Raw genomic sequence first — 16,566 nt, 5'->3', positions numbered from 1 at the left:
AGGGATAGGTAAAAGGACATATACTGTAGCTTCCTGGAAGTAGATGTCCTTAAAGTGTTTATTACATAAAAACCAGAAACATTACATCAGATGGAGTGCTAGTGCCTTCCTGGGGTTACAACTATGTTGAAGGAGATATTTTATCTTTAATACAAACTCTAAAACTATACCTATACTTTATATGAAGCGAAAAACATGGTGATGCCTTCCTAGCTTTGTGAATTGAGAAACTGGTGATAAAAATTAGTGTAATGTTGATACAGCCCTCTTACCTTCTCTTTGCACTTTTAAAATACCAGTATATTGTTCATAAAACTTCCACAAAGCATCCCTTTCCTCTCTGATCTCTCTACTCTCCATATCAGAAAAATAGTTCTACTTAGAGTTCCAGGGTTAGAAATATAACTCAGGTATAGCATCAGTCCATCTGAATTTTGAAACACACACACACACACACACACACACGCACACACTCTGCATTAACTGTACAGTCTTCAAGGTTCTCTGGGGTTTATAGACATCAGCTCTCAATAATATTCTAATGGTAAGTATAAATTTGCTTAAGAATTACTGGAAGTTCCAAAGATATTAGCTCAGTTTACTTATATTTCTTTTAGATGGATGGGTGGCTAACACTAACGTCATTTTATAAAATCTTACAATAGATTAAGTCTATAGGCAATCTGAGATAACACCTACAGCATGTCTTACAGAGAACAGGCCTTACCCACGAGACAGGGCTCTGCCATTTACTAGCTGCATACTCTTGAGTGAATCATTTAAAATTGCTCATTTTCAGTGAGGTAAGAAAAAGACACAGAGCTTGGACTGGGTGATACTAGATGATTTCTAAAGATATTTCCAATTCTGACAGTCTATGATTTAAAACTAAGTTTGATCATCGAAATTCAGGAATCTGCAGAACAGAAGTAGAGTTTATTTTATTGCATTCTTTCATTTAACAAGGCATTATTGAATGTCTGCTCTGTGTGAGGCATTTGGCTGGTGTTTTGGACTGGGCCCTACTTAAGTGGGACCAAAGATTGTGTGGTCTGCCTACCCCACCCAACCCTACTTTCCAGTAAGAACAGAACTTGGATTCGTTGAGATCAGTAGTTCTCAAACTGTAGCCCACAAATATCAGACATCAAGTATACAATATTGTATTATCAACTATAGTCTCCAAGCTATACATTAGAGCCTCACCAGGAACATTTGTAAGAAGAGACTACTGCCCGCCCCCCACAAGGGGTTTGAGTCAGTAGAGCTGGGATGGAGCCTGAGAATCTGTGTATCTAATAAGTTCCTGGATGATGCTACCGCTGTCGGTTCAGGGAGCACACTTTGAGAACCACTGATTCAGAGAAACAGAAAGACCGTGGAGGGAGCCAAGTCCTACACGAGAGGAGTTGCTCCTCTGCAAGTGTTGTTCTTGCCTCTTGTGCACACTCTTCCATGTCCGCTGTAACAATATCCACTCCTTCTCCTTTGAGAAGAAGTTAAATTCCTATTCTTTGTGGTTCTGGTGAAATTGCTGATCTGAGAGCCCATCTCCCCCAGGGACAGAAATGTAACTCCGACTGGGCGAGTCACAGTACTGTTATCTCCCTAGTCACACCGACTGGTCCTCCGGGTAAGCATGTGACCAAACACAAGCCAACTGCAAAGGTCTGTCCTAGAATTTTCCTAATTGAAGACAGAGGAGAGCTCATTCTTTCCCTTTGTAAAACAAACTATAAGGCTGTGGCCCTACAACTGTCAGCAGCTATCTGTGATCAGAGAGAATGAAGGCAACAACCAAAATGGAAGTTGCAGTGAGAATCGACAGAGGGAAGGTAGTCACAAAGTTAAGTCCCTGATCTAGTTATATGTGAGGCAGGCTGTACGCCTGTTCTTCCCCGTGACAAAAGACAATGCATTACTTTTTTTTATTACTTAAATGAACTGGTTAGTTGGGTTTCAATTTCTTACAACAGAAGAGTTCTGACTAGCGGAAGGGGATCCAAAGTTACGTTCCCTGTAAACAAGGAGATCGTACATTAGTTAAAAGCATGAATGTCAGCGTCAGCAAACTTGAGTTGAATGCAGCCACTTAGCAGGTGTGTGATCTCAAGCAAATCATTTAATCTCTAAGCCTCACTCATCTAACGGAAATAACATCGCCCACCTCAGAGTCCTCATAAGCAACGACTGAAGTAACTCAGGCGACTTACTGACAAAGAACATTCAGTGCATGACACTTGCTAACATGACACCATTTACTGAACGTTTATCTCTCAGGTATTGTCATTAGTGCTTTACATGCTCTTTTTACTAAGTTCTTTAATTGGGGGATGTTATAAGGAACAAGCACCCAGGGTTCCGTGGGACAAAAATTTACTCTTTTGTAGAAGCTTGAATATGTAAAAACAGGCATTCTGTATCCCTAGAGGTCTTTTTGGTGCCACGGCAGAGTTCTGATAACACTCATTTTTTTACTTCTAAGGGTACTTAAATGTTCAGTCATACACTGTAGTTATATCTATGTATTTGTATTTCCCACCACTACAAAAAGGCATCGATTTGGGGGTAAAAATTCTAAATTTGAATTCCCACCCTGTATTTGCTAGCTGGGTGAGCTCTCTGAGCCTCATTTGTAAAGTGAGGAAATATCTATAAAACTCAATCTTTAGATTACTTCAACTCCAAACAGGTGATCTTGGCAAATTTTCTCAGCAAACATCAACTGACATCTGCAAACTGATTGAAAATTAAAGAATACAAGTAGAAAGCACAGAGGCAGGGCTAGAGTAGCTGTCGTATAAAACAGGAAGTAGATGTCCCATTAAATGGAAGGGGGATAATGACCAAGCAATCTGTCCTAATCTGCCATCTGTCACGTATTAGAATATGACCTGGAGACACTAATGACCATTGAAATCCTTATCCTGAATTTGATGATCCAGCTGAGGCAGCATGTGGAACAGCACCTGCTACGGACTGAACTGTGTCCTTCTCCATGATTCATATGTTGAAGCCCTAATCTTCAGTGTGACTGTATTTGAAGATAAGGTCCGTGAGGAGGTGATAAAAGTTAATTGGGGTCATAAGATTGGGGCCCTAATCCAATAGGCCAGTGCCCTTACAAGAGTAAAAGGCACCAGAGCGCTTTCTCTCTACCACGTGAGGACATAGTGAGAAGGCAGCCATCTGCAAGCCAGGAAGAGAGCTCTCACCAGGAACTGAAAAGGCTGGCACCTTGATCTGGGAATTCCCAACCTCCAGAACTGTGAAAGGAAACGTCTGTTGTTTAAACCACCCAGTCTATGATCTTTTGCTACAGCAGTCCAAGCAGATTAAGACAGCACCATAGACAAACTTTATCTCTTTCAGTTTTAAAACTGGCCTTGAAATCTTATCATTTTAGAAGTAAGTAGCTCTTAAAGGATTACAAATGCTTTCACATGCATTAAAGTTATATCGAGTATAGTGGTGAAAAGGACAGACATTGAAGTTAGACCAAGATCCAAGCCCCAGCTCTATCCCTTAATAACATGAAATTTTCTATCTGATCAAACAAAGATAATAACTCCTCCTCTACAGTTTTCTCATATGGATTAAAATAAGATGATGTACGTAAAGAGCCTGGACTACAGCAAACCTTTAATCAATGACAATTGTTTGACATTTATTCTACAAATATTTATTGAGCACCTAACTCAATACACTGCTAGATACACATCTAGGAATGTAATGGTTAAAAATAAAAGAACAAAAGCAATACAAAAAGAAATAGAAAATGTGATTAGCCCTGTGACGTTTAAAGGAACTCAAGCTGTAATTAAAAACATTCCCACAAAGAAAACTGCAGGCCCAGATTCCTTAATCAGGGAATTATATCAAATACTTAAGGAAGAGATAATAATGACAGACTGACATAAAACTTAACAAGGAATAGGAGGAAAAAAGAGAACATTTTAAAATTCATTTATGAGACTAGCATTGCCCTAATATGAAACCTATAACGACAGTAGGAGGACAATTATATGCTGATCTTATATATGAATACGTACAAAAATTCTAAACAATATTAACAAGCAATCAGAATTTTATAAAATGAACAATAAATCATGACCAGGTTATATTTATCCCGGAGATACAAGGTTGGTTTAATCAATATGATTCAACACAGCAACAAATACAGGATAAAAATCATATAATCTTATTGACAGAAACAGAAAAGGCACTTGATAATTCAACATCCAGTCATTATTTAAAAAAAAAAAACACCTTAGCATACTAAAACACAAAACTTCCTTACTCTGATAAAGAATATTACAAAAATCAACAGCAAACCCCATGCTTCATGATGATCTGTTGAAAGCGTACTCTTTCAGATGTGGAACAAGACAAGGTTGCTTGTTCGCTCCACTTCTATTTTATAAGGCTTTGGAAGCCCTAGCCAGTACAAAATGGCAAGAAAAAGAATTAAAATATGTAAGGTTTAGAAAGAAATAAAACTGTCATTATTCATAGATAATATGGTTATAATGTTCCTTTGTTGCTTTTAGTTTTATATCCTACATAGAACAAAACAAACAAACAAAGAAACAAAAACTCATAGACACAGACAATAGTTTAGTGGTTACCAGAGGGTGAGGGGGAGGCGTGTGGTAGATGAGGGTAAACAGGATCCAATATATGGTGATGGAAGGAGAACTGACTGTGGGGAGTGAACACTCAATGTGATACATAGATGATGTATTACAGAACTGTATACTTGAAACCTATGTAACTTTACTAACTATTGTTGCTCCAATAAACTTTAATTTAAAAAAATGGTTATAATGAAGAAATTCCAAAAGAATTTACAGATAAATTATCAACATTAATAAGTGATTTTATTAGCTGGTAGATACAAGGTCAATACACACACACACACACACACACACACACACACACACACACACACACTACACAAGGTGTGTATTGACCTTGTATCTACCAGCTAATATATATACCTGCAACAAACAGGAAATGAATTTTTTAAAGAACTATCACTTACAATAGTATAAACAGTATCAAAAAACTGGAAATGAATCTAACAAAAAATATAAAAGACCTGTGGTCAGAAACTATAAAACATCAGTGAGAGGAATTAAAGATGACCTAAATAAATGGAGGGCTATTCCATGTATATGTATTGGAAGACTCCACTTTGTAAAGAGTCAATTCTCCCCCTAATTATCTCTGGATTCAATGCAATCTGAACCACAATTGCAACAACTTTTTTTTTGTGAAAACGGACAAGCTCTTATGCTAAAATATACATGGAAATGCAAAGGAAAAAGAATAACCCAAGCACTTTTGAGGAAGAAGAACAAGGAGAGAATATTTTCTACTAGATATCAAGACCTATAAACTAGGGTAATTAAGATAGTGTGGCATTCACACCAAGATTCATAAATCCCCAAAGAAACAGAACAGAGAGCCCAGAAACAGACCTCCACATAAATGAGCACTTGATTTGTAAACAAAGATTTTGGTTATGTAATAGTGCAGATGAAATTGGACATCCACGTAAAAGAGAAAAACATACCCCCTACCTCACACTCTACACAAAAATTAACTTCAGGGAGGGAATGATCTAAATGTAAAAGGCAAAAAAAAAACAAAGCTCAAGAAGGTAATATATACATTTTAAAAATCTAATTACCATGTGGAAAGATTTCTTAAAAGGAGACAAAAAGCACAAGTCATGGGAGAGTAGGAAAGGGGGGGGAACTATGTCAAAATTAAGAACTTCTGTTCATCAAAACACCATTGAAATAGTGAAAAGGCAAGCCAAAAGCAGCGAAAGATATTTGTAATATATATAACTAAAGGGCTTATATCAAGAATATACAAGTAACTCCTACAAATCAATAAGAAAAAGACAATAAAATAGCAAAATGGGCAAAGAAACTGTACCAGTAATGTCCAAACGGCCGGTCAGCATCATTACTTATCAGGGAAATAAATCCCCATTAAAGCTATAATGAGATACCACCCCACATATGCCAGAATTTATAAAACTAAAAAGACTGCTGATACCTTGTATAAATAAGAATATACAACAATGGGACCTCTCATACACTGTTAATTAGTCTGTGATTTGGTACAACCACTTGGGAAAACCATTTGACATGTACTAAATTTGAATATTTGTATATCCTCAGACCCAGAAATTCCATTTTTACATATATACTGAACAGAAATGCCTGTACAGACAAGGAGTCTGGAAACACCATTCATCCCAATGTCCATCAAGAGAATAGATAAATTGCATATATTCATACATTAGATTATAATACTGCAATAAAAATAAACGAACTAGTTTCATAAAACTTACACAAAGTGAGCAAAAAAAGCCAGACACAAAGGAATACACACTCTATACTTCCCTTGGATGAAGTTTAAAAAGTATTAAATAAAACCATATGATGGTGTTTAATCACTCACACTTATAAAGACAAACACATCATAGATTCGGATTATCGATTATCTTCAGTGATGAGAAAAAAGAGTAGCAATTGGAAGGGAGCCCCGGGAAGACTAACAAAGCGCTGGTAAGATTCTATTTCTTGACCTGGTCGATAGTTATATGGTTGTTTGTGTCATGAAAACTCACTGAGCTGTACTTTTTTGTTTTTTATGCTCTGTATGTGTTAAATTTCACAGTTTAAAAAAATTTAAAAGCACATTCAAATTAAACCTTTCAAAACAATTGTTTTTATGATTTTCGACACTAAAGTTTAATATTATAAAGTCTTTAATGCTAGAGGTATTAAACTTCATAAAATCATAAAAGGAACTTTTTCCAATTATACATGTGCTGTTCTTTCAAATAGTATCAAGAAATAAGTGAACATTACATCAGAGGAATGTACATAACGGGCTATGTAAATATTCCAACAATCTATAAGCTAACAGATTATTCCTATAGATGTTATCATTTTTATAGCTAAATATTGAATGTTGTTTCAGAATAATTGGTGTATCACAAAAAAGTCAACCAAAGCCACTTATTAATTTAGCAACTGTGATATCACTGTAATAACTTGAAAAATTATATTTCAAGTGAACAAATAAGTTTGGTTACCAGTTAGTATTATAGTCTACACAAAAATTCAATAAAGTTCTTAACACAGTTCTTTTCATATCTTTTCTCCATCTGATGGTGGAAAAATTGAGTTTCTATTTTTGTGCATTTTCTATTTCAATAAAAATGTTATCTGTTGAAAAGTATCTTAGAATCACAAATGACTTGAGATTTCTTTTAGGGCGCAAACAATGAAAGACAAGAATACATTACAAGATAACCTATCTAGCACTTTCCCAGAACCAATCTTTCTCTGATTGATGAATAAAAAATGATAGTAACAGAATGCCACCTTTTAACAATTTACTACTTTAGAAAGATAAGAATATACTAGGTAATTTTGTAACGATACTACATTAAGAACTACAAATCAATAAGTAGCATACACCTTAAAATAGATAAAAGATATGAAAAAGTAATTCATATAAGAAATATTCATAGAAAAAATAAGAATGGTCAATAAACATGAAAATATGCTAAACAATAAGGAATGTTAATAAAAATAAAAGATTTTCCTATTAATTGGCAAAAATGAAAAAGATCAAGACTATCCAATGTTGATAGGGCATGGAAAAATAAAAGTACTTATTTATATATTAATGGTAGAAATATAAATTGGTACAAACTTTTTGAAAGGCAACTTGACAGTATCTATAAAATTTTAAACACATTCATCTACCCTAGTACTCAGCAATCCCATTTTTTAAATTTATCCTATGAAAATAATAGTATAAATATATAAAAACATATTTATAAAAATATTTATTATAGTACTAGCATGGTGGAATAAGTAAATTTTGGTATATACATACAATGCAATATCAAACATTATTTTAAAATGCAAAATATCTTTGTTACTAATTTGGAAAACTGTCCTGATGTATTACTAAGCAATGAAAATAAGTTGCATAAAAATGTATAAAGGAGTCATTTTAAATTTTGGAAAAAAAGTACACATATGTATATATGTACGCATTGAAAAAAAGTCTGTGAGTATACACAACACATGGTAACAATGGTAAATTCTGGAGGGGAAGAGAGTTTTGGTTTGGAGATGAGGAATAAGAAAGACTTTTTATCCTTTATTTAATACTCTTGTATTGTTTAAATTTATTTTAACAAGTATATATTAATTTTTATTTTAAAAATAAAGACGTATTTAGATTATATATTTATTAAGTTTTTCATTTAACTGATTTACCCCTTTTGGGATTACTTTACTATTGTAACACTTTATGAAGAGTTACTTTATGGTCAGAATGGGATTATTTTCTTAGACCTTCTAAAGGAAAACAAATAAAAAACACCTAGAAACAGCAAATTCTCTACCAGAGTCAGTATCGGTTCATTTTACTAAGGGATAAGTAAAATCTAAAATAAACAAGATTACCAATCTACATAAAGCACTTTAAACAGCAATGGCAGTGTAGTTAAAGATGAAAACCTACCTGGACTACATCCAAAACCATGCCAGCTGAAACTGTTCCAAAACCAGCGAGCAAAAACGGCACAAGTATTTGCAGTGCCATGACACCACTGGATTCCTTTGGTAATTTTTGGTTTGCGTCTACAACGGCATCTTCATCACCATCACTCGCTCTGTCTTCATCCTGCAACATGGCAGTAGTTTCGGACGTCTCCCTTTCATCACAGTAATTATAGTTGGCATAGTCGTCATACACTGGGCTACAGCCTGATGGTGTGTGCCCATTGTTGCCATGGAAAGACTGCTCTGAGAAACTGTGGTACTCCATGTGCTGCTCAGGTCTAGTGCTAAAAGTCTGTGCGGCAGTTGATAATCCATCTTGCCAAATGCCATTAGTTTTTTTGTGCCTGTCTTCCTGGTTTTTCTGGTAAATTACTGGAACCATACTCAACAATAAGTTTAGAAACTTATCAGATTGAACTGTATGTAAGCGTAATGTCCAGTCTACAAAACCTCCTCCGCTACTTGGACCATCACTTGTTTTATTAACAGATCTTCCTTTACTATTATTAGTCATATTGTCATCGCAAAAGACCCTGTACTCCTTAGATCTCAAGCTTCATGGACCGTAGCAGATGAACAGAACCACACAAACGCTGGTTTAAAGAGGCTGACTTCATTTTGTAGGAAAAGATGTTTAGAAGTTCCACACAGGGATGGGAACTGGAAAACAAAAAATAAAATAGGTTTTGAAAAATCAGATTAACTATCTTGATACTTAAGATTTTCACAATTAAAGGTATAACACATGTATGTTCTTAAACCAATCCTAAGGTCCCAACACTATACTTCAAGGGCTTAACACATAACTTCTTTGTGCCATACAACTGCTTCGTTCACAGAAATATAGTACAGAGCTATTTTTTGTGCTCAATCTTGGTTAAAAGTTTTTCTTATCTTTGCATACTTTATGTAATTAATACCTACTGTGTTTCCCCAAAAATATGACCTAGCTGGACCATTAGCTCTAGTGCATTTTTTGGAGCAAAAATTAATATAAGACCCAGTCTTATATTAAAAATATAATAATATAATATAATATAATATAATACTGGGTATAATATAATATAATATAATACTGGGTCTTATATTAATTTTTGCTCCAAAAGACGCATTAGAGCTGATAGTCCAGCTAGGTCTTATTTTTGGGGTAACACGGTATGTAAAGTCTTCAACTGTCCCTGAAGTAAACTTTACAGTAGACAAATTTATTAATTAAAGCAATGGCTTCTATTACTATAGAGAGGTCTCGAAATCAAATTGCTACAACCCTTTACATACGTCAGCACACAATAAAAAGGTATATGACATTATATTTTAAGCATATTAAATAATAAACCATGTTATTTTATTTACATCTTAACATACATGTTGTTATTAAATTATGAAGAGACAATGACAGTGTTTGCCATTAAAAACACTTGGTAAATATCCTGAATATTGTACAGCGCATTTATTTCACATATACAATTAGGTTGGAGTCATATTTATAGCCTGACATAAAAAAATCATCATAATTGATTTAGGAATATAATCCTTCCATTATCTAGGAAATAACCAAAATGAAAAGGGATTACAAATATTCACTTAATCCTCTGCTTTGCAAGCCAACCAAAAGAAAGCTTGTAATGTACTTACCACTTGATACCCTTCGCAAAGTCTGCTGCGACCCCCAATTCCTGAGTAAGCCCGACTGGCTGGCCAACTTAGAACTCAGAGCCACAGACACATGCATACTATAGCTAGTTTGGGAGTGATGGGCACTGATGCAGCAAGGCCAGACCCCACCTGCCCAGGTAGAGAGCCTATTGGACAACTGTTGCCATAGCGGCTGATGTTTTCAAAGCCACCTCTCACAATGGATCCAAAGGCTCAGGTGTTTCTCAGAATCACTCAGGCTGATCTTATACTTCCAAGAGCACCCAAGATCAAGAAATTGGCACTGATTTGATAAGGGATAGATGGCCCCACTGCCTAAATTGACTGACCACCCACCAAACTAGACTAAGAATTGTTGATGCCAGTACTGCCGCTTTTAATGAAAAGTATTACATTCTTCATCATTAGTTTTGCAAAGACTCTTCTCCTTGGATAGGAAGATCAAAACCAAGGAGTGGCAAAGAGAAAAAGAGAAGGGGACAAGTGGGTGCTAGGGTGTGACTCCTCTATGTCATCGTTCACTCACTTTCCTTCTTTCTCTCCTGTGATTATGCAGGGGTCTGGGAATTCCTACTGAGGAACATTCTTAAAATATAGATTCTAGGACCCCAGACCTGCTGACTCAGAATAGCTATCTCCGAGGCCTATAAATCTTTTGTAAAGCTCCCAAGTGATTATAATGCAGACTTCCTTTGGACTTGCACTGAGAATCCAATGAGTAGATTACATACTAATTGCCATTTTTTGCCACTGCAGATTGGTCGGTATGCAGAGAAAGTCAGTGTTCAAAGAAAATCTGATGAAAGGAACCAATGTCCAAAATGAAGCAGAGAAGGAACTAAGCCCCTGAAAGAGAGAGACGTTTAGAAAAACTGCCTGCGAACAGTCCATGTAATGAGAGGCTCAGCTGTATATCCCAGCAGCCTGACATGAGTTAGACTGAGTTTCACTTCCTTCAACCCACTCACCTCTATTTAAATAGCGAGCTTATCACTGCCTCCAAGAGGTCTTTAATCAAACAAAATACAAAACAAACCTCAAAGGGACTGAGTTTTCAGAGAAATCTATTCCACTGAACCTCCCGGCGTGAATACCGGCAGTTTCATGTACCTCTTAAAGAAGAATTATCAGGTTGACCAAAATGGAAATGCTGATGAACCAGAAGGAAGGATGACATCTGCATCACCATCCAGTCACTCTCAAGTTCAGAAAGCTCAAAATCAGTCCTCAGAACACTTGACCAACTAACACTAAGTAGAAAAATGGGAGGGGAGGGGAAAAAAGAGAGGGATTTTCCCCAGTCATCGCTCTCAGAATATGTGCAGGACGTGGCTAAGCACGAAGTGAGCTGGCCCCTGGGAAGCACATGCAGCAAGTCCAGCTCCTAGTATTCTCGCTTCAACATAAGCTACTCAGAAGGTTACATGGAGATGCAGATACTCAACCAGGGCCAATGTGCACAGAGACCATACAGAGCCTTTGTGTTAATTTTTAAAAAGGAAGCCCCGTGAGTGGAGCTTTGAGCTGGATTTCAGCTCCACTCCATCCAAGCACCCTCAAAGCACCCTCAAAGTACTGCAGAATCTTACACACAGACTGGGCAGTTGGGTGAAATATTCAACCGTGCTTAAAGAACATAAAACACAAATGGTGGACATGTATTCTTGTTGTTTGCTCAGCATCTTTCCCCAATTTTTTTAACTAATGGTATTTCCACTTCCTGTGTGAAATTGTCCTTCCCCTATTCCATGAGGTTCTGGTAGGTCTATCAATTATAGTTCCAGGCCACTTACTGACAGGTGGCTCAAGCAGGATCTGAGTCTTTCCCTGAAATTTCATATATTTTTTGGCTTACTATTTCCTGACTGCCTGCTAGATTACATGATTAATAAAATAGGTACCATTCCTGCTTCTGATGGGGAGGAAAAACAATCAGGTAAGCAAATAAATAAATGAGATAATTTGTGACAAAGGCTATAAAGGCAAATGAATGATTTACAGGGCTACTTTAGAGTGGAAGCCCTCTGGGATCGTTTTCTCACTTCCCTTTGGAATAACGTATTTCTGAAGTCATCACTATATCTTCCTCCTCAAAAGGTTTCCTCTACCACCACCACCATCACTACCACTTAGAGGAAAGCCCATCTACATGAGAAGATCCATAGAAAGAGAGAACCAAAGCTAAGCCATGATGAAAGAGTCCTGGCAGCGTAATTAAAACCTCTATTTCATTTATTTAAATCCCCTTCCAACCTTGTTCTTTCCAGTTATATGGGTCAATAAAACCCCAACATTGCTGAAGCTAGTATGAGTGGTGTTTCTGTTTTAACAGCTATTTTTTCAATAATGCAATCTGGTAGTAGAAATTATCTTTCTATAAGCGCATGCCATGGACCACAAGTCACCATAGTGCACTGAGGAAAATGTGTTTATTTTTATTTTATCCTTCATTTCATCCAGTTCCTGAGTGATCATCAGTTATTCTAATACTTGATTATTGATGAGGTCTATTAGTGCCCTTAAAAATCCCTTAAACTTTCCTCCTTTCAAGAAATCACTTAGAAACTCTTCTTGTTGCATAATGGGTTACAATCAAAATATTTTGTGGTTGATTTAAAATGGATAATGTACATATATATAAAAATAAATTGAAATTTATATGATATATTATACTAAATATCAGTTATTCTGTATTATTATTCATCCATGAATATGAGTAGAAACAAGTAAAAACTTAAAAAATAAGTTAATAGAATTGGTCAAAGTTTACCCTAGTTTAGCGATGCTTAAGATAAAAAATGTTAGTGGAGATATTTATAGGTCACTCTTTAGCTACTTACTAGGTTAGATTAATCCAGAACCAACATAGCCAAAACAGAGAGTGTCTTTAAAACTTTAGTGGCTCAGGTTTAAATTCTGAATTTGCTTTGTAAGTTATAAAGTAATAAATCCTTTAGGAAGAAAAAAATAAGACCTTTATTTTTCTAATGGCTTTATTCACTAATGGCCAATATTTGCACAAGACAGGAAGCTTTTTTAAAAAAAACCATCTGTAGTATGTACGACAAGCAGAGTGGTTAAAGTTGTGGCTTGGTGCTTTTTTTCCCTCAGACTGCTACATTAAAAAAAAATTCTTTACATGCTCATGCAATGTCAATAAAAATATCAGGCATGATTCAAAACCCTTAGATTGAATTGGCTGTATCAAATGTTGTGCAGTTTTGTTCTAAAGACTCCTTAGGAGCTATGTGCAGCCAACACAGGGTAACTCTATTTTTAGTGCCTTAGAGACACTTGCTATTCAAAGTATGGTCTGTGGTCCATCACCTGCGAATTTGTTAGAGATGCAAGCTCTCAGCTCTCACCCCTCCCCCAACTTACTGAATCAAACCCTGCACTTTTAATAGCATCCCCAAGTGGTGTGTGAAACTTAAACATGAACGTTTGAGACGCACCTCCCTGTACATTCAAAATGGAATCTGATTTACACCCAGCAGACTGAAAATTAGACATATTAAAACACGCTTTCAGAATTTTAGGGGACAGAAAGGATGGTAATGTGTCAAAATTTAAAAGAAAAAAAAATCACCTTTTTAAGAAAAGGGGAAGGAAGAAAGGAAGCTAATGTGCCAAAGTTTAAAAGAAAAACAAAACTTTCTTTTGAAGAAAAGTGAGAGAAAAAAATGATTTGCCACATGGAAGCTTATCATTTTTCTTCTACATTTTAAGACTAAGAGTGTCTCATAATTTCAGCTATTCCACTTCAAATATTTACTCAGGACACTTCTATTCATCCAGGGCCTTCTCTTTCCCCTGTCCTGGAGGTGACGCGGCAAGCTACCCGGATGAGCAGGTCGCACTAAATTACATTACCTTCTTCCATTGGGTGATGAAATGGGACAGCTCCTACTCTGAGGTCTTCCTCAGGCGGTGGCCTAACACCTTCCCTCGCTGGGACATCTTCACCCAGGGAGATGAAGCCAGATCTCCCTTCCCCAAACTGTACTCTCCCTCCAGAGTGCTCCCTGGTACACAGGACTGCGAAATCTGTTCCACCGCACAAACTCACTCGGGAGACTATATGCAGATTAGAAAAACCACAGGTACACAGTGTTGTTACTGAATTATCTTGGCATCAAACTGAAACAATTACCTAACTCACTATATTTACTCCCTGCAATCAAGTCTCCTCTACCCTTTGGTCAGGGCTGTGCACTTTTTGGAAAACAATTTGGTGTTATCTACTAAAATCGAAGAGTCTTATGCCCTGCATTCCAAAAGTCCACCCCTAAGTATAGAGCCTGGAGAGACTCTTGTACTGTACATCAGAAGACACAAAAGAATGTCCTTAGCAACATTTTCATACTAGCAAAAAGCTGGATTCACTCAAGAGAAAAGAAATTATGGGACATTCACACAACGGAATATATGAAGAAGGGTATGATAGACAAAATCCAAGAGAATGGTTACATTTGGGTAAGTTGTATAAAAGCACACAGGGGGCTTCAAAGGTACTGGTTATATTTATTTTTTCAACTGGGTAGTGGATACCTAAGTGTTTATTCTTGTTCTTGAAACTATTCATATCCATCGCATGAGTGCTCAGTAGGAGTGATATTGTGACAGATTTCGTTATTGCTCCCCTCCTATAAGAGGTTTACCGCTACCTGTTGCCATGTTACCACGGGAGGATTCTACTTCCTCATCTCCACTGACACCAGGTTTGGCCAATAGAAGGAGAGCAGCTATGGCACCTACAGGCAAAAACAGTTCAGCTATTTCCCCTTTTCCTTCTGTCATGAGAACGGCATGTCCTAGGTAGGTGCTGCTCCGTTAGACTGTGTCCGTGACCAAAGATACATGCAGAGCCATTTCACAGCAACACACGGGCAACACGCACCACGAGAGAGAAATAAAGCTGTTGCTGAAAGCCACTGAGAGTTTGGAATTGTTCATTGAACTGTTCACCGCAGCACACCTAAGGAAAGCTAAGCAAAAAAGTATGTATTTTAAAAAGGAATCTAACCCACAGAGTCCTATCTATTTTAGTTTAGAGGAGTGTCTCTGATTAAGGGTTCCGTCGATGGTTAAAGAGTTTTAAAACAGTGGCTGCCAAACATTTAGATCTCATTAACCAGTCAAATTTCCCCCAAAATATTACCAAGTTAAAAACGATGTTTCCCACCTTGTGCCTGTTCGAATGGCCATTCTCAAAAAGAGATTACAAATGTGAGGATGTAGAGAAAAAGATGCCCTAATGCTTTGTTGGTGGGATTGTGCAGCCATTATGGAAAACAATATGGAGGATCCTCAAAAAAATCAAAAATAGAACTACCTTATGATCCAGCAATCCCACTTCTAGGTATGTATCCAAAGGAAACAAAAACACTCATAAAGATATGTGCACTCCCCATGTTCATAGCAGCATTATTTACAATAGCCAGGACGTGGAAACAACCTAAGTGTCCATCAATGATTAATGGGTAAAGATGTTATGAGATAGATAGATAGTTGGATATAATTCATCCATAAAAAAATGGGGAAATCTTGCCATTTGCAACAACATGGATGGACTTTGAGGACATTATGCTAGATGAAATGTCAGACAAACAGACAAATAGTATATGACCTCATTTATATGTGGAATTGAAAAAAAAACTCAGAAAAAGAGATTAGATTTGTGGTTACCAGAGGTGGGGGGCAAAAGGGGAAATTGGAAGAAGGTGGTGAAAAGATACAAACTTCCATTTATAAGATACGTAAGTACCGGGGATATAATGTACAGCACGGTGAATTAGTTACCACCTGCTGTATGAGATAATATGAAAGTTGTTAAGAGAGTAAATCCTATGAGTTCTCATACAAAGAAAACATTCTTTTCTTTTTTCTGTATGTTTTTATTGTATCTATCAGGAATGATGGATGTTAACTAAATTTATTGTGGTAATCATTTCACAATATATGTAATCTAACCTTTATGCTGTATACCTGAAACTCATACAATGATGTATGCCAATTATATCCCAATAAAACAAGAAAAATATTTAAAAGTATATACATATAATTTAAAATTTTTTTTTAAGTCTTTCTCTAAAAATTAAGTTTACATTTTAACATCAAAAATGTAGAAGGACAAAACTCTCAGACTAAAAGACCACGTTTCCATTGAACGTATTTAGATTTATGAAAAACTCACTCCATGTTCCTTATGAAAGCTTTTTCATGGGCTAGCACTGGTCTACAGAGTTGTCAGGGAACAACTGACTTAAAGGAAAATAAACTAATACTACACTGTTTATAC

General features: G+C 36.3%; 1 protein-coding gene across 3 annotated transcripts in view; it reads right to left on the bottom strand.

Annotated features, from left to right (window-relative positions):
- Positions 1 to 16,566, bottom strand: part of SLC41A2 (solute carrier family 41 member 2) — a 100,140-nt gene that overhangs the window by 67,913 nt on the left and 15,661 nt on the right. For 2 of the 3 annotated variants that reach the window (XM_033116850.1, XM_033116851.1), the window contains exon 2: positions 8,569 to 9,269. In XM_033116850.1, the coding sequence (XP_032972741.1) occupies positions 8,569 to 9,123 (555 nt within the window). In that variant the 5' untranslated portion in view covers positions 9,124 to 9,269. Of the gene's footprint in view, positions 1 to 8,568; positions 9,270 to 14,138; positions 14,343 to 16,566 lie in introns of all 3 variants that reach the window. The other variant, XM_033116849.1, reaches the window with a different exon arrangement.

The sequence above is a fragment of the Rhinolophus ferrumequinum genome, chromosome 10 (assembly GCF_004115265.2).
Source record: "Rhinolophus ferrumequinum isolate MPI-CBG mRhiFer1 chromosome 10, mRhiFer1_v1.p, whole genome shotgun sequence".
Taxonomy (NCBI): Eukaryota; Metazoa; Chordata; class Mammalia; order Chiroptera; family Rhinolophidae; genus Rhinolophus; species Rhinolophus ferrumequinum.
This window is presented reverse-complemented; position numbering and strand designations above follow the sequence as displayed.